This window comes from Oculina patagonica, chromosome 7 (genome assembly GCF_052425735.1).
Source record: "Oculina patagonica isolate OP01 chromosome 7, crgOcupat, whole genome shotgun sequence".
Lineage (NCBI taxonomy): Eukaryota > Metazoa > Cnidaria > Anthozoa > Scleractinia > Oculinidae > Oculina > Oculina patagonica.
This window is the reverse complement of record NC_135764.1, coordinates 32652069-32679888: the sequence shown is the minus strand read 5'-3', so window position 1 is coordinate 32679888 and position 27820 is coordinate 32652069. Positions and strand designations below refer to the sequence as shown.

At 38.3% G+C, this 27820-nt stretch overlaps 3 protein-coding genes and 1 long non-coding RNA gene across 7 annotated transcripts; 2 read left to right on the top strand and 2 right to left on the bottom strand.

The window, feature by feature from the left end:
* The first annotated feature begins 3 nt into the window (after window positions 1–3).
* Window positions 4–19441, top strand: LOC144659546 (uncharacterized). Of its 4 annotated transcripts, XM_078520015.1 has the most exons (22): window positions 4–141; window positions 480–721; window positions 4065–4159; window positions 5440–5493; window positions 8858–8930; window positions 9060–9140; window positions 9382–9447; window positions 9664–9728; window positions 9850–9915; window positions 10085–10175; window positions 10549–10687; window positions 11415–11464; window positions 12132–12182; window positions 12584–12700; window positions 14695–14773; window positions 14923–14984; window positions 15219–15269; window positions 15489–15557; window positions 16004–16084; window positions 16806–16868; window positions 17001–17153; window positions 17647–19441. In XM_078520015.1, exons 2-22 carry the CDS (start codon window positions 605–607, stop codon window positions 17734–17736), a joined length of 1713 nt encoding a protein of 570 aa, XP_078376141.1. In that variant the 5' UTR covers window positions 4–141; window positions 480–604; the 3' UTR covers window positions 17737–19441. The 4 variants fall into 4 exon arrangements, with proteins under 4 accessions (XP_078376141.1, XP_078376139.1, XP_078376138.1 ...); XM_078520013.1 differs by lacking the exon at window positions 4–141 and having other exon boundaries at window positions 154–721; window positions 16004–16078; XM_078520012.1 differs by lacking the exon at window positions 4–141 and having other exon boundaries at window positions 154–721.
* LOC144659567 (uncharacterized) lies at window positions 4089–5410 on the bottom strand. The gene is made up of 3 exons (XR_013571925.1): window positions 5087–5410; window positions 4392–4670; window positions 4089–4225 (listed from the first exon to the last, which is right to left on the bottom strand). It is a non-coding gene; the product is annotated as an uncharacterized LOC144659567 (long non-coding RNA).
* On the bottom strand, window positions 19424–21756 carry LOC144659554 (single-strand selective monofunctional uracil DNA glycosylase-like). Its single transcript, XM_078520022.1, has 2 exons — window positions 21394–21756; window positions 19424–20654 (listed from the first exon to the last, which is right to left on the bottom strand). The coding sequence occupies exons 1-2, from the start codon at window positions 21682–21684 to the stop codon at window positions 20127–20129; spliced, it is 819 nt and encodes a 272-aa protein (XP_078376148.1). The 5' UTR covers window positions 21685–21756; the 3' UTR covers window positions 19424–20126.
* LOC144659548 (uncharacterized) lies at window positions 21746–27498 on the top strand. The gene is made up of 4 exons (XM_078520017.1): window positions 21746–22457; window positions 23308–23379; window positions 23634–24455; window positions 25077–27498. The coding sequence occupies exons 1-3, from the start codon at window positions 21788–21790 to the stop codon at window positions 24452–24454; spliced, it is 1563 nt and encodes a 520-aa protein (XP_078376143.1). The 5' UTR covers window positions 21746–21787; the 3' UTR covers window position 24455; window positions 25077–27498.
* The last annotated feature ends 322 nt before the right edge of the window (window positions 27499–27820 follow it).

Genomic DNA, 27820 nt, shown 5'->3' with positions numbered 1-27820 from the left:
CTGAACGAACAAGAAGCCAGCAGCAGGCTTCAAGGTCCCTCACTTCCGGCGATTTGTCAGTGAAGGAATTTCCGGTTGTACAGCTGCATTATGGGTAGTTTCCTCTTGGGAAAAGAACCAAGATATTGAAGTGTCTCTGAGGTGAGTATTTTTAATCCCCTGACTTTTTTTCTGTTTACAAGTTCGTCCAATATCGCCAACAGCTCCAAAATATGAGACTCTGTGGTTTCTTTGAACTCCGCGGTTTTTGTTGTCTTTCGATCTTCGGAAGGAATGTGCTTTCCCGGCCTTCTCAATGTGTGAATGGCCGGCTGGCGTAGAGAGTATTTTACTCCAGACACGGCTCGACAAAATGAATTCAAAAGTTGCTTCTCGTAAGAAAAGTAAACGAAAAAGCCGACAGCTGCAGGCATTGAGAGATTTCACAGCAGCCGATACATGTTATAGTGATGGAGCAAATCCTCTGTCTTTCCATATAGGCGAAATCTTCACATTTCTGAGTCGCCGGGACAATTATTGGGTTAATGTCGAGCGAACTGTTTGGAAAAACAACCCTTTGCTCAAGACCAAGGATTACCCTGCGATTGAGCGGGGTATCATTCCAATGGACTACGTAATTGAGATGGACACCAAACAAAATGAAGGAATGTCTACTTCGCCCAGAGAAGATGAAAAATGTCTGGTTCCTAATGGTGACGAAAGTCAAGAAAACATATTCACGGTAAGCTATTGTGTATTCAAAATTCATGTGTTCGTCGACGACTTTTGTGAGACATCGTTCCGTGACCACTCCACTGTTGTACTGTATTGCTAAAGTAATAAATAAAGTACAACGGTGGAGTTTATGATCAAAATTGTTCTAATTATTTTAATACAGATTCCTCAAATGGGCCTGTTCTAGAACGGATGTCAAAAGCATTCGAATATCGCTTTTGTCAATTTTACTTTATTTCTTTTCCTTTGTACTGTTTGATAAATAAGTTTTGAATATAACGGTTGCCTAATACTGTTTTTATTTATACTCGTTGATATTTTCGGTCAATTACTATCTTTTCAATCCAGACTATATGAGATTAATTTATAAATTCCCCCTCTTTTAAAGTTTTAAGTCTTCTGTTTAGAAGGGGGTGATCTCGAAGTTTTAGAGTTTATAAATAATAAATGCATTGTGGTTCTGACTCTAAAGTAAATATTTGCTTTTTTCGTGATATTATATTAAATTAAATTTGGTAAACTAGAAACTTCGACCAAAATCGTTTTGAAACTTGAACATCCCCTTGGTAACTGACCATATCTCAGAAATATGAGAGTTCCCATTGCATACATTCAAAACACCATTTTATGGAGTGTCAAATGAATTTATACATAAACTGAATTCTGCAATATTCAGTCTTAATTATCCAAATCCACTAAGTGGAATATAAATAACGTTCAAAATGAGTACAAATATCCCTCAATATTTTGTACTCGTTCTGAAAAAGAGCACAAAAATTATATGGTTCCAAGTCTGTTTTTAAGGTTAGAAAAACACGTGATAATAAATCTCTTATAAGACATTCTTGAAGGTAATACCATAGACTTTCTCAAAGTCCGTTTCCGATAATTAAGTCGTCTGGCGGAAGACGGACTTTTCTCGCCTGCAGCGCGCCATTTTCTACCGACCAGTTTTCTGGTCGGCGGTGTGTCGGGGGTGTGTCAGCGTTGATAACCAATCAGGAAAGAAATGTGCTTAACTTCGATTATCCGGGAAATTTCGGTTGCTCTCGACGTGAGCAAAGATGTGACAATAATGAACGTGAAAGAGGCAATAAACGCTAGGTTAACGAAGCTTGGATTCAAGGAAATTCGCGAAATTCAACGAAATGTAGTGGAGGCGTACGTTACTGTATTTCGGTTTTTTGTATTTTGGTCGAGATGTTTTAATGGTCGCTCCGACAGGCTCAGGAAAAAGCCTAACGTTCCACATCGCGCCACAGCGAAAGAGATGTTATTGAAACACTGAGTTTGCCTTGTTATTTTCCCTTTGGTGTCAAAATAGTTTAAGTTAGGATAAAACAGGATAAAACAATCGTTCTTTGTCTTATAAATTTGAAATCATTTATTTCCAGAGAAATCATTTATTTCCGGTCGAACAATAAAAAGCAAACTCCAAATTATTAACACTCTAGTGATATTTATTCGGTTGTAATCAGTGCACGCATGGCAAAACTTACACAGTGATAAAAGTGAAATCTATCCGGCTATTTTGCACTCGTGGAAACATTTAAAGCGTACTTATAATTTTGTCTTATAAATTTGGAAAAATGCGCGACTATTAGATTTATTATATCAAGTCCAGACAAATCATTTATTTCCGTTCGAACAATAAAAAGCAAACAGTGCACGCGTGGCAAAACGTACACAGTTATGAAAGTGAAATCTATTCGGCTATTTTGCACTCGTGGAAACATTTAAAGCGTAATTACATAAACAGCAGACATATTAGAATCTTCCGGCCATGACAATGTTTGAGTCGACTTTTCTGTTGTCGTGACCAAGGGAATTGGTTGTGCAGTGCTGGTTTCTCCGAAGGTGAGAGCTTTCCGTTTACTGCGAACTTGAACAGTCGAGTCTTTAGTAAGTCTTTTCACCGACTCGACGGAGCCGCGGTTTTCTGCTAATCTCTCTTGCGATGATGACAATTGCTGTCTTACTTCAAGGACCTTCTTAACAACGTTCTCGTTGCTTCGAGCACAGTTTTTACAAATGATATCTGTCGAGCAGCTTTCTTTGACTATCTTCGCACCAACAAGAATTTTCAAGTTCACACAGGCTGGCGACTTAGAGAGACCCGTAAAAAGCTTTCTGCGATAGCTTGTGTTAGATATAACTTCCGCGCACAAGATGCAGACTGTCTCTTTCGATTTTGGGGATACGCTGACACGGGAAACAGTTTTTGTTGGGGTCAGGTCATCCTCATTCATTGCGAAATTCACGCGCGTATCCAGTCATTTGAGAACTGTTTATTTCAACGAGCGATCAGAGGGAGAGCTGTCAAATTTACGTCACACCCATGACTTTTCGCGCCAGCATTATGCAAATTAAATTCAATCTCCTGCAGGCGGAACAAGTCGACTCGCGACTTGCGTCGCTCGTTGATCGCGACTTCGTCGCTCCAGAGAGTCGACTTGGGGCAAGTCTAGTAATACCACAGTCTGACTGTACCTTTTTTTTTCCCCTAGAGGCTCCCTAAAAAATATACTGCAAGACTCAGAAATATACAGCAATACTACATATTAAAATGTCTTATAATTAAGATATAGGCTCTAAACCCTCAGTGTACACTTTCTAGTTGCATACCGTAAATGATTTAATAAACGCCCCGGGCGTCTTTCAAATGTTGGGGGTTTTAGGGGAGACGTTAAATATGATATGAGGCGTTTATCAGAGAGAGGCGTTTATTTCAGTAAGAACATCAACAAAACAAATTAGGATGGGTAGTGTTCTAGTGACTAGGAGACTAATCTGGGCTAATGCAGAACCTAGAAATGTTGTTCATGGTTCGGTATTGACGTTTTTATCGTCATCAGGGTCAACCATGTTGGCGGTGTTGGCCGGCCTCTTCGATGTCCATGTCAAGCAAAAAACTAACTTAATTGCGTGATTTTACTCTATGGAGCATTTCCTTGGTTTTTGAGATGATTCTTGGAGGGGGTGTCTATTAGACACGGGGCGTTCATTAGAGAGGGGCATCTAATACAAACTTTGCACTTCAGGGGAGGTGTTTATTAGATATGAGGCGTTTATTTGAGAGTGGGCGTTTATTAGATCAATTACGGTAAATATCAGAGTCAAATCCAAGTGGGAACATCCTCCTCCTCCTCCCCCCCCCCCTCCCCCGCCTCATTTTTGTTTCTCTTTGCTTCAGATTATGGTTATATTGTAAATATCTGATTCTTACCACCCCCTCCCCCCCAAACCTTGTCAGATATCATACCCCATCATTGTTCTGTTGGGAAAATAACGATATTTAAATACTTAAGTTTGTCATCCAATAACAAGTAAATTTGATGTGTCTTTATTAGCTCAAGAGTGAAAGAGATGGACTGGTAGAGGAAGTGGAACAATTAAAGAGAAAGCTTGATGAAGCATACAAAGAAAATGCCACCCTTCAGGAAAGGTTAGTTAGTCCTATAAGTAGCTTTATACCAGCTTGGGACCATTATGTCAACTATTAGTAAGAAACCTTCAGGGACGGAGGAGCATTTTTCCAGGTTGGAGGGGGGGCTGACTAGTGACTTGAAGTGGGGGGGCCTTAAGAGACTCTTCTCTTAGTAAGCCTTTATTTTTTCAGAAAAAGTGGGGGGGGATAAAGCCCCCCCCCCAGCCCCCCCGGCTCCGCCGTTCCTGACCTGTGGTGTTTTCACCCCCAAAACAGTGTATAATAAAAACTTCAAATAATATGATAATGACCAAGGAATGATCCAAGTGTCTACTATAGTGCAGTTTCTGTCTTATTGAGATGTCTGTATTGAAGTGTAATAAACGTTGATAAATACTGTAAATTTTCTAAATTTACTTACTATCCATTGCTATGGATACCCTGATCAGTGTTAAACCATTATCTGGAAAACAACTTGTCTGACGTGGTTTTTTTAATAAATAATATTAAATTTAAAACCTTGCCTAGACTTCAGCGAGTGCGTGTGTGGAGAAGTTTTTACACTGTTTTGGCCTGAGTTTTGGATAAAATCATCTTCAAACGTGATTTCATTGCTTGCCTTATAGACTTAAAGTTACGTAGGTGATATATTTATAAGAGATTGAAGTTTGTATAAAAGAAAATCTTGGCGAGGAGTCGATTTGTTTTGTAGTAAGTACCGTAGTACAATGAAATACAATGTTTATGAGTCTTATCTGTTTTAATCGCTTTCTGCGTCGGTTTTACTTCTGTGTTTACTGCTCAGTTTTTCAGTAAAATGTCTGTTTTGGGAAACTGTCGGTAACCTGTCGGTGGGCTGTCGGTGGCCTGTCGGTAGTCTGTTGGTAACCTGTCGGCCGACAGTTGACCGACAGTCGGTTAGGGGGAGCTGTTCTTCACAATTACCTGCAAATGTACACACATTTCCGGCTCTCACTTCTTCTCTCCACCGAAAAAAAATGCGTCTGCGTTCGCAGGCTAAACCTTGCCCTGCACAAGAACAGTCTATATAAGCTTAGTTTACACTATGTCTTGTGAAGAAGAATAAAACTAATGCATGTGCAAGAACCTTAATATAGATACAAGAAAAACTTCTCCAGATTTTTGCACTTGTTTCACAAGTGAAATTGTTTAAAAAATTTTCTTAAAAGATTGTATTAGAAAGTCTGATAATCAGTAACTGCAGCTAATTTAAAGATGTACAGGTCCTCTTTCAGTAAATAGTGACTTTCAGGCTAACATTGCTATTGATTTTTAAGGTCTGCACAGGAGTACAAGCACAATTTACAGCTCGTTCATCAGCTGTTACAACAGTAAGACATCAATAAACCACTTTAAACGTGATGAGCTGCAGTTATGCATACGGTCAATGCCATTCGTGGTTAACAAAGTCTTATTGATTTAACCTGATGAAAGATGCTAACAGTGCACTTAATTCTTTATTACATACTAAGCTAAAACAAGAAGCTAATAATTATTTAAAAGTATGTCCACTTTAAGTAATTTTACTGATGACTGAGTTTATTAATAAATAACAGTTAAATATAATTAAAGGAAATAATATAAATTATGTAACATAAACTTATTTTTTTATTAATAAATAAGAATTAGAAATATTGTAACCAATGATTATTTTATTAATAATTATTGTTTAATATTTATAATATTCTGTCTATGATTTTTTTGTTTTGTTTTTTACATCATCTACACAACAGAAACACTGAGTAATGTTGTGACTTAGTTTGTCAACTAGTTCAACACAAATATATTTCATTCTTTCATGAATCACGTGTAAGATGGCCTTCCTCAGTGCCAAGCTTGGAATACGATTTCTCTTTCCTAGCTGCTGTGCACATTTTAATTATTTTAATTTTAATTTTGAGAATGTAATGCATGCTGCATCAAGACAATGCCTTATAAGCATACTAACAATGATTTCAATTGGTTTATGACAATTTTACAGCAGTCTTCTTTCTGCAATCAACAGTTCAGAACCCTTATTGGTGCTCCTTGTAATAGCTAACCAGTTTAACTTGCTTTGTAACAGCATTTAAGGTGGCTCCATAGGATTTTGAGATATTACGGCGCGCGCACAAGTGATACCCATCAAGAGATCATTTTCGCGTTATTTTTTAAACTAGTTACATAAAAGCTGCCGAAATATTAAAAACAAGGACTAAAATATGTTGTGCATTATTCTTTTTTAAAATAACGGCCTTTGTTTCGACGTTTTTGCTTGTTTACAAGCTAAAAACGTAGAATAGGGGTTAGTGGACAAAATTTGGAACCACATATTTGTAAACTCTCAAGGGACTTTTTTAATTTCTCAAGGGATTACTTTCCGCTGTGGGTGATCACTTGAGATCTCGTGAAAAAAACGTGACTTGTCACATTTACAAACGTTATATAACAATTTTAAAAGTGACATGTCAGCTTTCTTATCTCAACGCACGTGTGTCTGAAAGGCGATCTATAAAAAGCGTCGCACAAACAATGGATTGCGTAACTAAAACACGCATAAATAATCACTAGCACTTACATCGTTTAAAAATTACAAACGTCAAAAATAAACCATACCAAAAAACTCGCTCTTTTCAAAGATATTATTGAAGTTAAAACAAATGCAAGAGATGGGTGCTTCTTTTAGCTTAGGAGCGGTTAAAAATTAGGCCAAATTTGGTCGCTACATGCAAGCGCAACTCTATTTCGTCATCAGGTCGTTAGGGACGAGACCTCGCGTTGACAGGGAATGACAGCAATGTTGCATGAATCGGCTTTACAACATGCGATCATATCTACGCAGTTCGAGTGGAATTTCAGTCAAAGACAGCAAAATTCTTTCTTATTTCATCTTCAAATATAATTCGAAAGCATTTACTGTATATATGGCTTTTGTTTAATCCTGGGTCTTGATATCCGACCCTCGCAGAGCCTAGACAAAACGCAGCTTGAGTGTAACGATTTGTTTACGCTGCAATTATATTTTGCTGTTTCATTTGCTAATTTCGCTGCCGTAATCGACTGCCTCGAAAGGTCCTTGCAATTTTAAAGTATAGAATTGTCAGATCTCGGTGAAATTTGCACTGTTTATTTGTGTAATGTTAAGGAATATGTGTATAAATACCCAGCGCGGACGAGCCATTTTTGACAAAATGATATGGCTGCATTTCCTCCGCGAAGATAGGAAATTGTTAAACTAAACTACAAAGAAACTGTAATGATAAGTTTGAAGAACAATGCACAGGATAAACCTTCGACTCGTACTTCATGCAAAAACGTCGATATCTCGAAGAGACTTTGATTTTTGAGCTACATCTACTCAAAAAGTCCTATTTTTTGTTGTTTTTATGGCTTTGATCTTAAATTTCTTTAATTTTCTTCGGTGAAAATTTTTGAAATTCTCCCAACGGATTGAATCTGATGACAAGTAACTTTTAAAAACAAAAAAGTAGGGGTTGTCCAGGTCGTTTTTGCGTTTTTGGTTATTTTGTGTTTTTTTGACTAAGCAAAAAAACTGGCTTACAATTTTTTTTTAAAAAACGGCAAAAAGGGCAGTTAAAAAGGTATCACATCTATGCCAAATTTTAAGGAATTTCACCGAAGGAAACTCTAGTAAATACCAGGGGAAATTTTCTATTTTCGCCCGAATAACAATTACGTCATCAGAATAGAAATTGTCCAAGATCGCTATTTGAGCATGCGCGAACTTTCGAACCATACGAGTTGATGTGTAAAGACGAGCGTTCCCCGTTTTTGTCAGTTTTTGTGCGAATATCTGTTAACCCAAAGGTTAGTTAGAGACATACCTTAATCCTTTATGTAGCAGAATCTCTGAAATTCTACTCGAAGTATCTCACATTCGCGGAGACTATTCTTTATTTTCTCTTTTTCTTTCGATCGTACGAACTTTACAAAAGCGGCCAGAAGCACCGCGGACGTTGTAAACACCTTTTTAGGGTGTTGTAATCTCTTTTATCTGCTCAACACAGGAAAGCTCGGGTGTTGTTTCATTGGCAGGAAGCAAGTCTCGCGTTTTCTCGCCGAAAACTTCACGCTCGCGTGAAGCCGCCATGTTTGTTTTGATTTGCCGGCATTTCAAGCTCGCCCTTTCGTACCCATTCTTCGCGCGGTCAATAAACCCTATGGAGCCACCTTAAAAGATGACTGTTTACAGAAAGAGGGGCTACTGATTACGTAAATAAATTTGCGTAGAAATCAGTATTGCATGTCACTGAAGAATTTCTTTGATCAAAAAATTGCTTACACAATTATCAAATAATGATATTATTTTTTCACCTTGATGAAAGTTCACCAGGTTTGATGTTTTTAGGATGAACAGAGACAAAGTTATGGACCTTGAGAAATGGTTCAAATTCCATACAAAAGTCTCTAATTTTGAGACAGTGGCCCCCACAATCATATAAACTCTTAAAAAAAATGATTATTTCGGTAATACTCTTAAATTAATATGAAGAAACATAGCGATTTTCATCTTACATGTACATGTAGTTTCTTTCAAATAGTAGGTCCATGGCAGGATTTTACAGCTGTCACAAAACTGATGAAAAAATTTTAAGAGTTTATATGGTTTTGGTTTGGTAGCACTTTTGTCATGGATATGATACTGATAACTACTTTTTCCCCTCATGATTAAATCAGTTATGATTTGATTTTCAGATATTACGCTGTTGGAGAAACAATGGTGTCCACCAAAGAGGAACTAGCAATTGCACAACAATCTTTGATAGAGGTAAGTTAACATGCAGCTGATTGATACACTTTTTTTCTCTTTGATAGTATTTTTTAATAGTTAAATTAAGTTATCACATTATTCTGGCATTATGTAACATGGCGTTTGTTCCTTTCCTGTCATTTTTAGGAGCAGGAGAGAAGTCATAAATATCAAAAGCAACTGGAAGATATCAAGACTCAAATAAACAAATCAGGCAATAAATCAGCGGTAGGTACCAGTGTTAGTCTCATCTATTACGATGCTACAGAACCTATTCAATAATTTACAGAGTATACATATCATGTACTCATTATAAAATGATTTTATGCATTATGCCTGCTAAATAAAGCTACAAATTGGCTATCAATGATAAGCTCGGTTTGCGATTAGATACAATGTGTACTATTTGCACTTTATTATTAAATGATACTGTTCATTAAATGACAGTTGCAAATATTATTGATTGCAGATTAAACTTTTGGACAAAATTATTCAAAAGGAAATGAAATCTCAACCAAATGGGTTAATACAGAGGGTAAGTGATAATGTCATCTAATATGGATAGGAAGCTTAGTGACCTCATGAGTTAGCTAAGGGCATTCAACAGTGAATCAAATGTTCTGGGTTAACCCTGGGAAATACAATTACCATGTTACTACTTTTAGGCAACATGCTTTAATCTGAGTGACAGAGTTCCATTTGGTCAGCCTAAAAATAATATTAATAAAAATTTATGTCTTTTAAATTGCAGTCAAGATCTGAAAGTTCATCTGATGATTTGATGCTTTCTTGTGCACTCTGTCATGAAAAAATGAGGTAAATTAATCAAAATGAAATTAATTAATAAAATACAGTAAATTAGGGGTTGCAGCTTCTTTGGCTGAATCTTTCCTGGAGAATGTTGACAACTGGTAATGATGCAATCGCTACTTTGCAGGGTGGATGAACTTGCTGCACATTCCAAGGTGTGTTCTCCAAAGGATAAAGGCAAGCCACCCACAACGTAAGTCTTCGTCCACGCAATCATCTAGAATATGTACCGGTAGATTGTATCTAATAATGTGTTCTTGATAATTTTCTTTTCCTTGAGTTTGTGATTACATTTAGATTCATATAATACGACAACTTTAATAAATAAATAATTTAAATTAATGTAATTATTTTGTTTTCAGTCCAACTACACCAGGCACAGAATTACTTCGTGTCACAGTAACATGTTCTGAAACAGATGAGAAAAATGCTACATTTAAAGTTGTAACAAAGGTGAGAAATTGGCCAAAAATAACCATAACTAATGCTGGTGATATTCACAAGGTTCATACAGTCTTAAATAGTCTTTAAATTGTAGAGAAATCCTTGGAATGTGTTTAAAAAATGTCTGTTGTGAGTAATTTGGAACCATGATGTATAAACACAAAAATCTATAAACACAGTACATGCAGTTGAGTATCACATTATCACTAACAGGTTAGTTGGTACTAATCAGTCATACCTGTATCGCACCACTCAATTCCACATGTTAATGGTACTCTTATTTCTCTTAATTTATGACTGCCACTTAAGTGGAGGGGCATTGCCCTGTGTTAGATGCAGTTACGCAGTCATGTAATTAATGTATTTTTTTTTTAACCTGTAGACTACTCAAGAAAACTTTAAGTTCTCTGATTATGAGGTTCACCGTAGTGAAGGTGACTTTGAATGGCTTCAGTCGGCATTAGAGGAAGCTTGTCCTGAGAGAATTATCCCACCCATGGTGTCACACTCATCATTACATGGTAAATCTTTTATGAAAGTTATGGATCAATTTAGGTTTCTGGGAAACTGCTCACCTACCCCTCCCCAGACCTAACATTTTGCCCAAAGCGATAAGTAAGGGTTAATGTTAGGTTTGGGGAGGGGTAGGTGAGCAGTTTCCCAGAAACCTAAATTGATCCAAAGTTATTATTTCATACATACATGTACTACTATTAGTTGTCACTATATACATGTTGAAGCACATCAGCAGTTAATGTGACGTCAAACCTAGTATAAATTTATCATCATTTCTTGAATCAGATGCCTTCAATTTACATGACCACCTGCCACTCTATTTGGGAACCCTTGGACTATTGTGGCAGTTTTGTAATGCTAATTATTCAAGACCTAAAGCCAACTTTAAACGTGCAAACTGACTCCATCCGCGCGAAACTATTTACATAACCATACAGCAAATGTCTATTATTTTCCACAAACTAATTTGTATTCACACCACGATACAACATTTTACCTTGATAATGATGTTAGCAACATCGAAACGTCGGACAACTTTAATTTTAATATTTCTACTGAAGTTTTTCAGTAAACAGTTTTGTAGCCATTGTTGGTAATAATAACAGTAGACACGTACACATGTATTCACTGATTCTTACTCATTCTCAAGCATATCGATCTGATTGCAGAAGTAAATTGAGTGTGCCAGACATTTTAAGGCAAATTTAAGATTGAGTGAATCATTGATTTCAGGCAAGATGAGAGAAGTTCAAAGATTTTTATCAAGAATTTGTGCTCATAAGGTAAGAGGTGCTACATAACTGTTGTTGACTTCTTTTTTTATGTTATAGTCAGGAAACTGGCTTGTACAGGGTGCAAAAAAATGAATACCGTATTTATTCGATTAAGCGCCCAACCTCGAATAAGCGCCCACCCCCACCCCCTTAAAAGAGGACACAAGAGGAGTATTGACTATTATTGACTGATTAAGATTGAAATTGACTAAGTACTACTAAGGGACTACCCAGAAGACCGAGTGTTCTTCATATTTTACAGAAACTTTTAATGAATTGTTAAAATTCAGCTGTGGTACATCTTCACGTTTTGTTATTATATATTGTTTTCTTGCAAAATAAACGTACTTCTTGCTATAAATGGTGAAAAGTTAATAAGCGCCCAGCCTCAAATAAGCGCCCACCTCGAATAAGCGCCCACTCTCAAGGTCCAAAAATTTAATAAGCGCCCAGGGCGCTTAATCGAATAAATACGGTATTCCAGGTTTCCCTTTGGGCAAGTTGGAGTCACTGTGTGCTTTATCACTGGCCTTACTTCTTCTGGTTAAACTTAGAAGTCCACAAGCCTAGCAGGGAAATCCACTAGCCCTGGGCTATCAGACAAGACTTTCTTTGTAAAAAAAAAAAAAAAAACACACACTGTTGTAGTGAAAATATTCATGTTTTGTCTCTTCAGGTGTTGAAAAAACATCATCTTCTGAACATATTTTTAACTGGTGAGGGTCAGGTGAGACACTTGTATGAAAATTGAAATTCTTTCCAATATGTCTGCCACTTACATGTAATATCTTCAATTTTTAATAAGCTATCTCTACATTAATTGTTCAAAAAATTTAAATGTGTTCTTCAAGCTTGACAGTTGGTAAAATCCAAACCACCCTTTTTTTGTTGATTCGATTATCTTGGTGTACAGAGTACATGTTGTGTACAAGCATTGCATACAAATAGATCATGAAGCATGTAAGGTTTGACTATAGGACATTACATTTTTTGACTATAGGACATTACTTTCTTAGGTTTTGCTGTGTAGTAAGGAACATAATTCTGATTAAGTTTCAACAGTAAGATGCATGTTACTAAGTATATCCTGTTCAAAGTTATTTAACAAGCATTATGCATTGCTTACAGGACATGCAAAAAGCTAAAGAGGAACTTGAAAAGAAGAAAAGGAAAGTCAACTCAACAGATGATAAAGTTATGAAGCAGGAAGCCTGTGATCAGAATGCTCCTGTCATCAAGTGTCAGGTTGGTTGATATGTGACACTGTGATTGACGCCATTTCAAAAATTTGAATTAAGTATAAATATATGCAACTATAGTTCGTATAGTGTGATCGTCCGGGTGAGAGTAGTTCTGAGAAGAACTGTTGTTGGTGACTGACGTTTCGACAACCTGAGCGGAAGTCATCTTCAGAGTCAAGTGAAAAGTTTTTGTCAGTCGATGATGTTATAAGTCTGGTCTGTTTAAGCTGATTGGTCAGTTAAGCCGTGATGTTATTGGCTGTAAGACTCGTGTAAAGTTTGTCATCAGTAATTGGTCAGTTTCGATCCGTCTATTGTTAGTCTAATTAAGTCGTTCTGTTCCATCTATTGTTAGTCAATAGACTGGTAAGCCGCGACAACAACAAAATACGAACTACAGTGTACAGAAAACCGACGCATACCGACAGATTACTGGACGAAACATCCTACAACCCGACTTCACACAAAGCTACGACTATCAAGACTTTGACGAGACGAGCGCAACTAGTTTGTGACACACCAGACAGTTTATCTGACGAAAACAAATACCTTGACCGCGTTTTCCACAAGAACAACTACAATACTGACTTTATTAGACGCAACACTCACAGAACTACTGAAACTGACAGAAATCTGACATCTGTTACTACAGCGACTTTACCCTACATCAAGGGCACTTCTGAGACTATTGCGAGGATCCTACAACCCTACAATATCCATGTAGCTCACAAACCTATAACTTACAACGTTACGACATTTACTGACCAACGTTAAAGACAGGGACGAACCTAACAACAGACAGGGAGCGATTTATAAGATCAAATGCTCCGTTTGCCAGGCCTCCTACATCGGAGAGACCGGTAGAAACTTGACCACGAGACTGACTGAACACAAACGAGCGACGAGAAATGGTGATGTCAACAATCACATTTCTGAACACCACCAACTTACTAAACACAAAATCGACTGGGACTCTGCTGAATGCTTAACCTACAGTACTAACTATTTTCAACGACTGACTCTGGAAAGCTGGTACACAAACTTAGAACAGACGCCTATCAACAGATGTCAACAACTACCGGCACCTTACAAACGACTTATTCACGACGTAAAGAGAAGCGACAAACGAACCGCCAACAGAACGACTTAATTTGACTAACAATAGACGGAACAGAACGACTTAATTAGACTAACAATAGACGGATCGAAACTGACCAATTACTGATGACAAACTTTACACGAGTCTTACAGCCAATAACATCACGGCTTAACTGACCAATCAGCTTCAACGGACCAGACTTATAACATCATCGACTGACAACAACTTTTCACTTGACTCTGAAGATGACTTCCGCTCAGGTTGTCGAAACGTCAGTCACCAACAACAGTTCTTCTCAGAACTACTCTCACCCGGACGATCACACTATACGAACTACTGATACTCCTGGGTTCAAACCATTTACTTTAATATGCAACTATATTGTAAAACAAACAACAATGGCTTGATTTTGCAATGCCCAACAAATGACAGGAAGAAATGTGGTTAAAAGTAACCAAAGACAGAAATGGAATATTTTCTGGGAAAACGTAAAAACATAAGGTTAACATTTGATTCAATCTCTGGAGGGGGTGCTTGGGAGCGGAACCCTGGAGAAAAGGGGTGGGAAGCGGGAGAAGGAAGGGTGGGAAGCAGGATTCCTAAGGTGGTGGGAACCGGAAGAAAACAAGTAAAATTTCACAACATTTTGTTATATTTCACAATAGATATGGGACAAAGAGGAGAGAATGGCTAAAGAAAGGAGAGGGAGGGGGGAGGGAGCCGGGAGTAAAAAAATACTGGAAACAGGAGTAAAAGGCAGGGGAGGCAGGAGGTTCAGACTCCCCTGTTCCCCTCCACACTTCTGTTTGAACTGCAAAATTTCCATTAGATGAAAGTAATACAGTTTTGACCAAAAGCATTATTTCACAGTTGATTTGTTTGCTCTCATCCCACAATAGAGATACCTGGAACAGTTTGCAGCAAACCTTGAAGGCTTGATTACTCACCTTGAAGACAGTTTAAACAAGAACACAATAGGTAAGCTCTCCCCCCCCCCCCCTTCCAGAACAATTAATTATTAATTAGCTATTACACTGACAAATTCCACGGTTATATTGTTTTAAATCACTGACAGATAGTTGTATCTGCATTTAAATAATTGTTTTTTAATTGCTTATTATTTTCAGATGGACCTGGTTTTTGGTTCAAATCCTTTGCAGACTTTGAACCTGCTGACACATATTTAAAGGTATCTGCATGTATTGTTTGTCCTAGGAAAACCTGATTCAGTAAAAAAAGGATAAAGGTCAAATATCCAAGTTAATGCATTGTGATTGTTCCTACATATAGGTATATAGACAGCAAATTATACAAAACAAGAAACTTAATATCAGAATTATATTTTGGTACAACTCTATACCATCTTCCATCTACAGATACCATCTACCTTATTTTTATATCATGTGCTTTCATCAATTTTCAGGTGGCTACAGCTGCTCTCAGTAAAATTTGTATTGAGTTGGAAAATAACCGAGTGAGTGCTTATAGGATAATTACATAACAATAAAGCAGTGACGGACAGTTGGGAGGTGTAATTATGGATGTACCGATGGGAAGGGCAGACGGATGAACAGACTGACTGACTGACAGATTAACTGATCAAAACATTTGTTATTGATATAAAATGCATGGTCAGTTGTGAAACTTATTATCATGAATAATGTTCTGGATAATAATTTTATCATGTTTCTAGGAAACTGCAGAAGAAAAACTTATTGTGAATGATCTGAAAAGTGTTTTGCACTATGTGAAAAGTGCTGGGGTATGTGCAATAAAATTTAAACATGTTTTTTTTTTTGATAACTTTTGCTCAAAATTTATCAGAGCCCGTGAACAAACAGGAAAAAATGCTACTATCATTCGTCCAATTACAAGTCCAGTGCTTTAGATTATATTACGGTACCTTAATCTTCAATTGCCTCAATAATATCCAAGACACGAATACCTCTTCTAGTAATAGTAGCTGGACAAGTGACAACATGCTTTTTTTTCCAGACAGAACGTTGTCATTCCCGCCTAGCAACGTCTGTCATTTTGCCTCACAATGTAATCAATCAACCGTGAAAACGAACGCGACAACTGAGATGGTCAAACTCTCAACCTGAATCGCTGTAATATGTTCGCTTATTGCGTAAATATAAAAAATAAATCAAAGCCTTTTAGTGGTACAAATAAAACAAAAGTTAACATAGTTGTTTAATTTTAAAGGGACTTCTTCAAAGAGTACGAACTGCAGTAGAAACGTTCTTATTCTGGGATGAAGAAGTCAAAGCTCATGAACAGGTGAAGGTTTGTGATCAACTCTTTTTTCTTTTTCTTAATAATGACAGTTTTAATTAAAATTAGACCCACATTTACAAACGTTATCAATATTGACTAAAAAAAATGTACAAAATAATTAAACATCCACCAGAAAGAAAAAAAGTACAAGGTAACATAAAATGTTAAAGCATGGATTACAATAGTACATGAAGTAATCTAAATGAAAAATACATGTGATCAACACACTTCACTTGCTATCAGTGTTGAAGTTTAGTTCTGACCTAGTTTGGCACGTGGCCTAGTTAGAAGATTTCAGACTTAAACCTTACTTTAAAAGCTGTCTGTAAATACATGTACCTTAAATTGTGCTTTGATTTCCAAGACCAGTTCATAGTAAAGAGGTGACAATGTACCTACAGTCAGAAATTAAGTTTGTAATTTTATTTAATATTTTATTGATATCCACAAGCAATAAGATGTTGTGTTAGGTTACGTCTTTTGCTGACTTCTTCATTCACATTAAGGGGTGTCAAATGGGAAATGCGGGACTTTGCGAGACAACAAGACTGATATATTTTCTGCGAGTCCGATAACTTTTTTGCCTTGAAAAGGAAATCGAGACTCCGAGAAGGCGTCAAAGAAAAATTCAAGACGACGAGACCCTTGAAATTGGCTAAAATTTTGCGAGACACATTTTTTTGAAGGACCATTCACCACCCCTACATTAATATCATTTGGTTAATTACAGAATCCCTCTTTGGAAGACAATACAGACAACAACAGCTGCAGTGAAACACAGAAGTGGGCTGAGGTGAGACAGAAATTACAAAATATGTTTGTTTTTTTACGGAACAAGTCCTTTCAAGCAATACAAAATTATTGTTGCTTAAAAATAGAACAAGTGACTTTTGTATTATTGTTAGACCTCTTTCTTTGTTTTCAGGCAAATTCCAACTCTGCAGATGCCAAAGCAAGCCTTGAGTTTCTTTGCAAAGACCTGTCATCTGAATTAGCACACTTTGATTGGAGAAAAGAAGTAGAATTACGAGAAATTTTGACTGAATACTCAGCACTCAGATCAGAACATTTTGAAAAGGTATTTCCTACAATAAAGCAAGAAAACAGAAAATTGAAATTGATAGTAATGTATTTATATTTTAATTTAGCAAGTATACCCTCCCAACATGACATGACCCTGAATACTGGCAACACAGAAACATTTTAACAGCGACAAGCGATATCATTATGGCACTGAAATGCGGCAGCGACACAATTCGACAGCAACACAATGGGGGGAAAATGACAGCGTTATTTACATCTGTTTGGTAGGCAAAATCGGTTCTCAGAAAGATGTTACATTGCGACACAGCTACCCCCCTTGGAAGGCCTCACTTTTGAGGGGGGAGAAGTGGGGATTGCCATGAATCTCCCCTACCCACCCAGGTATATATGTGTAATTAATGTACGGTTCTAGGAGATATCCTTGCTCACCCCACAGGCAGCTTTTTATTTTTGAATGTTTTTATCCATTTAGTTACCAGGTTTTGTCCCAACTTACAATATAATTGTTGTTGTTTTTTTATTTGTAGGTCCAGAGTAAATGGTTTGGTGTTAAGCTCATGGTCGAAGCACCAATAGCTGCTGAGGTGCGTGCAATCAAGTGCATGGAGGATTCTTGACAACAAGACTTGGCTGACCTGTCTGGCATCCAGCTCACAAGTCTTTGGGAAAATTTAATATTACAGTAATAATATATACAGTGCTCTTTTATAATAAATAATGTAAAGACGGGTTTAGTTAAGAATACCTAAGAAATAATGCTGGATAATAATTTTAATTAATATTAGATAAGAATAGCTAGGAAGGCACATAAATTTTAATCTGTTAAAAAATTATACTTGTAAACTGTAATATTGTTTATTTCCAACCAAACTTTGAATCAAATGACTTCACGTTCAGTTCCTTTTAGCATAATTTTCTCACCACTTTTACAAATATTCAACCTGTTTATGCTAAAATTTAGTAATCATATCGGTTGCCATTGGTCTTGGGGTCTTTTATGATGTAGAATTATATGTACTGTATTGAATGTCAACAAGATTTTCTCATGATATTACATTTAGTACAATCATGCGGGGCAATGCCAAGGAGAAAAGAGTAGTGGGGGTTATTGTCTGTCTTGCCAGTCTTAAAAGCCAATCAAATGTTGTACACAGTAATATTACAAAAATATGACCAGCCCAGTCAAAGTGTTTTTTAGTAGAAGGGCGATGGCAGGAGTAGTAGACAGTTTGTAACTGCAATAGCACTCACTGCTGGCCATTCACATGGCTCATTTTCCCATGAAATGTTCAAGGTGTTCCTAGGTCCCACTCAACATGCAAGGTCCATTTGTATGTGGCTTGATTCACAAGATACAGTATTTATTTTTTGGTTGCAGCTTGAACTATAAGGGACCTTGTATTTGTTGTTAATGAAATTTAGGGTAATGTGAGTGGCAGACATATCATTGTAGGCACCAAAAAAAGCCAGCTGCCAGCACATATTGACTTAGCTGGATAACAGAGAGTAGCCTTGATCCAGATCAAATGTTGGTTTTTGGGAAGATAGTAAAACATGTCTGTTTGTTGTGATTTCATTGTTAGGTTTACAGGCAGCACAGCCTGTTAGATTTGACCAGGGGAATGGGGAAGTAGTTAAATGTAAGGCAAATTAATTGCCAATAGTAGTTAAGAAATTGCAAATTATTTGTACCTACACTGTACAGTTTTAAATGAATTAACAACCAAAATTTATAATATATTTACAAGTATTTTGCATAATTTTAATTATTACACTCAAAAATAATAATATTACATTAAATGTTCCACATTTTCATTATTCTTGTCATCTGTTTTTAGATAATTTAAAGTGTACACATCTTATATCTAGTTTTGTAGCTAATTTTATTTTTATTTTTTTCACTATATTTTAGTTCTTAATATTTTGTTAGAAGAATACCAACAATGAAAAGCTTAAAAAGATAAAATAATATATACCATCTTTTATTTCCATAAATACTGTTATGTTACATCACGTCATTGTACCAAGTCTTAGGTTGATTTTTTCTTCACTCAGCCAATCCAACACCATATTCATTTGGAACATGTTGAAATCCATGTGATCTTATGGTGATTAACTGCACATTTGCGTGTGTGGTCTATGATTAGCTGATCAGTATGGAAAACTAGCAGAGATGGCTTATAATATAATTGTCAAACAATAATATAAAAGTGTAATTTATTACAAATAGGTAGCATAAAACAGTCAATTTCACCATAATGTTAAAAAAATCCATTTTATTAATATTCACAGTCAAAAATAAAAGCAAAATACTTTTTCATATTTTTGTGTTTATTATGACTTATACTAATTATTATTGTAAAGTGCAACCCTGATAAAATGAACAATCGCCTTTACTATCTTTGGGGACGACCTTGAAAGCAAGTGAGCATGATATACGAGCAATGAAGCCAGGAGTAGTGCAGGTGGCAGAAGAAAAGCAAAAAGGGAGACTGCCCTGGTTAGAACTTTACATCCAGACATAAGAAGGATTGACCTTCTGTCTTACTCCTTGTATCATATTGACTTGAGTCTTCAAATTTAATTGATGATGATGACAGCCCTTTTTGTGCAAAGTATCAAAGGCCTGCAATGCGTGCAAAGGTTACAGCTACAAAGTCCTCTGCACCAAAAAAACTGTAGGCCTTGATTTCTCCCTCCCTTGAGTCTGGTCTTTGGCTTATTTTTTTATCAACAGCAGGTGGTGGTTCTGGCTTAGAGATTGGCAGGTTATGATTTATTTTGGTCATATTTGAGTGCAGCTTGCCATAAAATTATGATATAACCAGAAAAGAGTTTTTACATAACAAGCAAAGTAGGACACACATTCAGGCTTTCAGTTTTCCTCTAAGCAAGCGTGCAAGCCCTCAGTGCTCATGCTATAGCCTAAACAACAGAGCCTGCTCACAGGGTAGCTGTCAGTCATCTTTGTTGACATGTTTTTTATTATCAGGGTTGTGTTGTATTATCATTTTTCGTTTCTGATGTAACCCATAAGCCCCAAATCTGTTAGCTGTCTCAAAGCAATGTCACTCCACCCTGAATTAGCTGCTGGGCTAGCTGGACTGGGGTGCATAATTGAATATATTTGAACATCACTGTCTTTTAAGGCTTTACGAGCTCTTTCCTCAGCAAACTTTCCAACTCCCACAACAATCTTCACTCCATTCAACTTCACAACATCTGCAAGAGACTTGTCGCAAAGTTCAAGCAGTTCTTCTCTTTGCCCTTTTGGCAGTTGAGGAGGGGTAATGTTCTTGCCACTTGATGTCATAAAAACAAGGGGACAATAGTTGTGAATGAAGCAATTGTGGAAAAAAGTCTCAGGAGATTTACTGTGTTCTTTGAAGAAACCCCAAAGCCGGCCTCCACTGACTTCAGCTCTAGTGCAGTCAAGGCCATAAATTAGTCTTTTGGGATGCTCTCTTTCAGGTTTATTGATGCAACCTTTAATTTTTAGCCAGTCCTTGACATGTTTTGTATCTCCAAATGGCACCTGAAAAAAATAAGTAGACCAAAACAATAAATTTAGAAATCTCTTGCATACATTAATAGTGCACTTTTTTTTTCAGGCTGATTCGATTCCACCCCTCCCCTGCTAACGTAGCGCTTTTGGGATGTCCTTCTCTCTCCGAAAAGAAGGAGCGACCCGATGCATCTGCATTCAGGCTATTCCACCCTCAGGCCTCTACAAACCACAATGAACATCAAACTGCCATAAATCTACCCCATAAGGCATCTGAATAAAAAAATCTAGTCCCTCACCACACTTAATTATTCTCTACGAAAAACATGAAAAGGTGTTTTTAAATTCAATATACATTCACGTAACTAAAGCAGTCACGTGACTAAAGATCCCCCCCCCCCCCCCCCCCCACCACTGGCATGTGACCAGGGGTATTTCGCCAAACTACAATCTGCAGTCATATCCCGGGGGGACTCCTTTCGGGTGGGAGGTGCGGCCCGGCCTCCTTCCTGCCCTGTTTCACACCTCTTTTTTCCTCCCTGTTTGCGTGCCAATTTTGTCCCCGTTCACAGTCCTCACTTCTTGTTGTGTCGTGTTGCTGTTCATGCCGATCACGCATCGGAGATGATCGGCTGTTCCTCTGCGTTGTCTTCTACTGTCCTCCCCTGTTTGGTGGTGTTTACCCGTTCAGCAGCCTACCATCCCTTCGGGCCGCCTCCCGTTGCCCTTGGGTCCCCCCGGAGTCATATCAACTCATAATTTAGCTTACCCCATTTTGAGCCATCCCAAACGGACCGGGATTCATTCCCAGGAAGAGGACATTTTGTCCAGCCTTGCAGTATTTTCTAACGTAATCTTCATGTGTTTCTTTAGCATATTCAAGTGGGTTATAAACGTGTGATACCGGCGAAGAAAAATTTAGGGAAGAAAGTTTTCGACACAATTCGTCTTCAAGCTTCAACAGTTCCTTACAAAAATCACTTTCTGGGTCGATTTTCCTCCTTTTAACAGATATAACTGAGTCAAGTTCCCGTTCATGTTCATCAAAACCGGCCGCCATGTTTGTTTTGTTTGTATGCAAGTCCAAATTAGGAAAAGCGATTGTTACTTTTCGAACACGTGGTCTGTGTAATTAGCGTTTTTGGCGTCCGCCATTACAGCAAATGTCTGATAAAAGCGCAGAGGAAGACCAAGGAAAGATCATGTCTTCAGAGCCTGAACAACTTCGAAAAATCTTCGTTGGTGGCCTCAACCGCCGAACAACTGAAGAAACTTTGAAAGAATATTTTTCACTATGGGGAAATATCGTAGACTGTGTTATTATGCGCGAGGGAAAAAATGGTCCGTCGCGTGGCTTTGGTTTTGTGACATTCGACAACGCTAAAGCTGTGGACGATTGCTTACAAGTTAAACAGCACAAGATCGATAACTGGGAAATCGAACCGAAGCGATCAGTCCCCAAAGGAGAGGCTCAATCAAGAACGCGCAAGATTTTTGTTGGTGGGCTAGCAAGCACTGCTACGGAAGAAGATGTCGAAGAGTACTTCACTGGCTTGTGCAAGAAATTTGGCAAGGGAAAGGTGTTAGATGTTGATCTGAAGAGAGACAAGGACAACCCGAATCGGCTACGAGGTTTTGCCTTTGTTACGTTCGATTCTGAAGAGGTGGTGGATAGTGTTTGCTCGATCAGTTTTCATCAGATTAAACTCAAGCAGTGTGAAGTGAAGAAAGCTGAGTCCCAAGCTGCCATGAGAAAGAAGGAAGAACAAGAAATTATTGCTTCTGGAGGCTCTCGTCATTCTAACTCAGAACATGATTCACCTAATTTTGGTGGTAAGATCTATATAGTTATTTGGGAGGGGTGGTGGCCTACGGAATAGGACGCTGGACTCTGGGTTGAGTGGTCCACGTCCAAGCCCTGGCCAAGGTCACTGTCCTGTGTTTTCGGGCAAGACACATTACCCTCATAGTGCCTCTATCCACCCAAGTGTATAAATGGATGCCGGCAAATTAATGTTCTGGGGGGGGGGATAACACTGCGATCGACTAGCATTCCATCCAGGGGGGGGGAGTAGAAATACTCAAAGTGACTTCATGCTACTGAAACCAGGATAAGCTCCTGTTGATGGACCACTAGGCTCATACCCAGTCTTAACCCCCCTCGCCCCTCTATATAGCACTCTATCACAAGGAATCTCAAGGCCTTAGATTTTTAAAAATCATTAGGTTTATAACGTTTCCCACAAATCTAAGCTTCTAGGATCTCAGGTACTTTTACAGAGTGTTCTGAGTCTTGGAAATGATAGCCTTTATATTGAGATGGGGCCAAGACTAAATGCCAGAACATCATGCTTATAGCCAAGTGCTACATAGAGCAGTATACGTACCAGCCAATCAAACACTAAAACGAGTAGATCTACACCAGTTGATTAGAAGTTTTTTTTTCGGCTTTACTGCACTTTTTATAGGTGGAGGGGGAGATAACTTAGTATGTATTTTTTGACTCAGCGCTATGGCTTTGACCAACCATAGCTTCACATTACCTTTTCTTATATTTTTCTAATGGAAGGGCTCTCTTATTTCCTTGCCCCCGGGTGGGGGAAAGGGCCGGAATGGAAGGGCAGTTTAGTAAAATTAGAGAGTTAATACACTTAAAATATGCTGTATTTTCATTTGTCGGCAGGTTTTCCTGGCTGGGGTTCCAGTGCAGGTTTTGGTGGAATGAATGCTGGATTTGGAGGCTCAGGTGGAAGAGGTGAGACATATACAAGCACAGCTTCCAATCACAAGCAATATTCATACATACACTTGTAAAAAGAACACACAAGTGACTATGCATGCCAGTAAAATTTCCAAGTTGGTGGACAGAAATGGATCCCCTTGTTTTTATACTTATACTTACATGTAGTTATAATATATTTCATTTCAGATCCTCCAATAAAAAAACCTAATAATCCAACTTGTTCTTCAAAATATTTTATATAATTTCTATCAATCATATTCTTTCAGGAAACTTTGGTGGCAGCAGTGGTGGTGGTGGCGGTGGTGGTTTTGGAGGTGGAGGTATGGGCGGAGCTGGTGGCATGGGTGGCTTTGGAGGTGGTAACTTCAGCAACCCAGCGGCAGCTGCTGCCCTCATGGCTGGTGGATTCAATCCAGCCGCTTTTGCTGCATTCGGTCCAGGAGCTATGGGCAACTTTGGTCCTGGTTTTGGGTTTAACAGCATGGGTTTTGGTGGGTTTGGTCCGGGTTTCTTTGGCTTTGGAGGGTTTGGCCCAGGTGGATTTGGTGGAGGTGGCGGCGGTGGAAGTGGGAGTGCCGGTGTAGAAAGTGGATATGGAGCTGGTGGAGGGGGTGGCTACGGCAGAGGTGCTTCTTCTGGGCGTGGTCTTCCTCTTAATAGCTCTAGTAGCTATGACAAGGATAGTTACAGTGAGCGTCCGGGTTATGGTATGGCAGACATGAAGGCTGCTGCTGCTGCTGTGGAGCGTAACCCCTCTTCGGTACTGCCTGGTGCATCTGGTACTGGTAGTGCTAGCAGTGGATATGAAGGCTTGACCAACCCAATGGCTGCTGCTGCTGCTGCCTACGGCAGCTATCCTGGATTTGGAGCGGGATTTGGAGGCTTCCCACCCATGGGTGACTGGAGTCAGTTTGCTGCTGCCGCTGCAGCTGGTGGAGGGTCAGGTGTCGGGGGCGGAGAAGGCGCCGGTGATTATCAGATTGGTAACTACAGTCAGATGAGTTCAAATTATGGCCCAACCAGCCGTCTTACTAGCCGCACCATCAGTGGAGGTGATAAGAATAACAGAGGGTACAGACCCTACTGAGGTAATGTGATTTGCACCATTATTTCACTTTGTATTTCTCGCATTTATATTTGCAACATTGATTACTTTTTTATATATTTTTATCAGCATTTCTAAAACATTTGAATTTTACCTTGTACAGGTGTTGGCACAATTAAATTATACTTCATCATGAGTTGTAAAATGTTTATTATTTTACTAACAATTTGGATGATTTATTACAGGTTACTAAAAGTGCAGTAAGTATATATCACTTTTTTTGGGGATGACGCAGTGGTGAGAGCGCTCGCCTCCCACCAATGTGGCCCATGTTCGATACCCTGGACCTGGCATCACATGTGGGATGAGTTTGTTGTGCTTGCTTCTTGTCCTTGCTGCAAGGGTTTTTCTCCAGGTTCTCCAGTTTTCCTCCCACTTGAAAAACCAACATTTCCCAATTCTTATTCAACCCAGATAGAGGACCCACATGAAAAACCAGCTACGGCTGATGTGGCTTCCTTTCTAAAAATGCCATTGCGACAAATGCCATTGTTCAAGCTGTTTTGCATATGTTTGGGAAATTTTTATTTAATTTTAAATGAATTATGAGCTTTTGGGGGTGAAGAGTTTTTTCATCCACTAACATTATGTACTTTTAATGCAGGAATTGTAGAAGTGAGTAGCAGACAGTAATCAGCAAGTACTTCACAGTTGAAACGGCAGAGTAGACAGGCATTCGCAGCAACGGCATCTTATTCAGTTCCTTGCAAGTGTCTAGAGTACGAAGACTAGAAAAGCTGTTACCCTAGACATTGAGATGTAGAAGTACAATAGCAACAGTTGAACACTTAGCTTGTGTGAATTTTAGTGAGCTGAACTTTTTTAATGAATCTTAGCTATGGTATCTGTAAAATTAATCATTGCACTAGTCTAGTGTATACATCTATTGAATCAAATAGCCAAAGTTAACAGGCATATGTATTTTAAATGCACTCAATACATCAGCCTTACAAGAGAATCACCTTAGATTCCCACGTAAATTCCATTCTCCTGGCACAGAACTACAGAAATCCATGTAGCGTCTATGATTGTCATCGCTTGGTAATGGATTTTAACATGCAAGTAATGCAATCAAAGGAGATCTACAGTGATCTCTGTTAGTTTTGTCATCTGTATGGAATGTTCTGGATTCTCTTGTTCACTTACGTAATTCCTTCATCGACTTTAAAAAAATAAGCCAAACACCTATACTTAAGGTAGAAACTTGTCAAGAATTAAATATAGATCAGTGGGTATGTACTCATGCAGTGTAAATAAGGAATAAAGGTGCTAGAATTCTGAGAAATAAGTCAGGTAATTCAGTCCTACTAGCTGTAACTAAAGGAAATAATTATTTAGTCTTGGAAAAAAGAGTTTTCATCAAACAACTACTACTTATTAGGAAATATTTAGGTATTAGGAAACAGAGATATTTTGGTAAATTTACAACTGGTTTGTGTTAAAATTGGTAGCATAGCAAAACGATTGATATTTATTGTAAGAGAGTAAGGAATAGTTAGCAAAGCTGTTTCGTAATAATGCAGTCATCTCCATTAGTTGTGTATTAAAAAATATAAACTTGGAGTTTTAGAATCAGTCTCTTTTTAAAATTTGGTCTAGGTTTTAGACTATTTGTTGCATCAAAACTTAAAGCATACCTACACTAGAAGCTATGTGCTTGTATGCAGGGAGTGGCACAGCAAGTATTTTAAATTGAAACAGGATATGATTAACATATTTTGGTCTTAAGGAAATCGGGGAATGGAGATACATGTAGTGGATTTAAAGTGTAGTCTGTGGGCTTGGGGAAGGGGATCCAACCTCCTCCTTATTTTTTTTTTTTTTTTTCACTCAAGTGTTTACTTTTCGCACCGTTCCTCACTAACCGAACGCCTGGCACAGTCTAATTTATATTTTAAAATGAATTTTTTAACACCTGAACAAAACGAAAACCTGATCGACTAGGGTTGCTTTTAACCACACCCCAGTTCAGTCGGGAGTAAGTACAGCAGTGCACACCCACCCAGTGAGTTTTCATGTGAGGGGTGGGGTCGGGGATCTTGGTACAGTAGTATGTATTATCAGATTATGCGGTATTGCTAAAGCAAGTCGAAAACGCTTTATATTTTGAGTTATATAGTTCATTACAGACTAGCACAGTGCTGGGATACAATTTCCAGTTTGTTGAAGTCCAGTAGTATTGTGAGTTATGGCATTACCGGTAGACTTTTAGGTGAATTTTCACCAAAAATGTCCCTATCTTGGGGAGATAAGGACTGGGGGTAGCCTGGGAATACAGCCGCCTCTCCACGCGGCTGTATTCGCAGGCTAGACTGGGGGTGGTGTCTCAATCGAATGGCATTATCGTTATTCGCGCCATCATGTGAACGGGCCGGGGTGGTGAGGAACTTGAGTGCTGTTAGAATTTGGCTTCATTTGCAAAGGCAAGGGAAAAGAGCTGATCGGCTGCTAGCTAGCTGGAACTTGGGGTTGGGTCTTTGTTCCTCCTCAGGGAAGTTGCGCTCGCGAAAACCAAATCGGCCGGGCGTGATGGCAGCTTTCTTCGAAGGCTACTTGAAGTAAAGTTATCCAAAAATCATACCAGTCTGGCCGGGTAAGGTGTAACTACCCTGGATGCCAGAGGCTTTTCCTGCGCACTGAGTTTGTGACGCCCGTCAAGGCGAAGAAAGAAACTCGTATAGGATAAGGTAAAGAAAGACTAAATAAAGTTATTTTTAGAATAATATCTGAGAGTCTTTTAAACCTAGAGAAGGTAGCGCTGATTTCTTAGAACAGTTAGCAACATCAACAAACGACATGGTACGGTGAAGGGAAACGCGGCAGTCAGACAAGGGCGATTATAAAGGTTTTTTAGAAGTTTCCTTTGTTTAAGCCAGGAGTGATTTGGCTGTCAAAGTCTTCTATGACGTTTGCAGGTTGTAAAAATAAACATGCACTACGAAGTATCGAAAAAACGAATTGGTAAGTTTTTCATCTGTTTTGTAGATGCAACTTTTATGAAAAAATAAATTTGCTTCTTTCAATAATTGTGTTGACTTTTTTGTTTCTGTTTTTAATGGATTCCTTCCTTGCATCGCTACCTATGGTCTCTTTTTAGATGAAATACCGTATTTACTCGAGTAAGCGCCGCGGCGCTAAACGCGCCTCAAGGGCGGCGCTTATTTAAATTTTGGCCGCCAGTAATTGAAATAGCGTCTTTTGGTTTTCAGTATTCGTCTTTTGCTGAAGAGAGTAGTGGCACTAGGTGTCCTGGCAAAGTTCGCGGCCTTAACAACATTTACAGAACTGACGCATTGTCAGAATGTTCGATCGGAAAAAACTAAATGGGCGAGCGGTAAAACAATCATT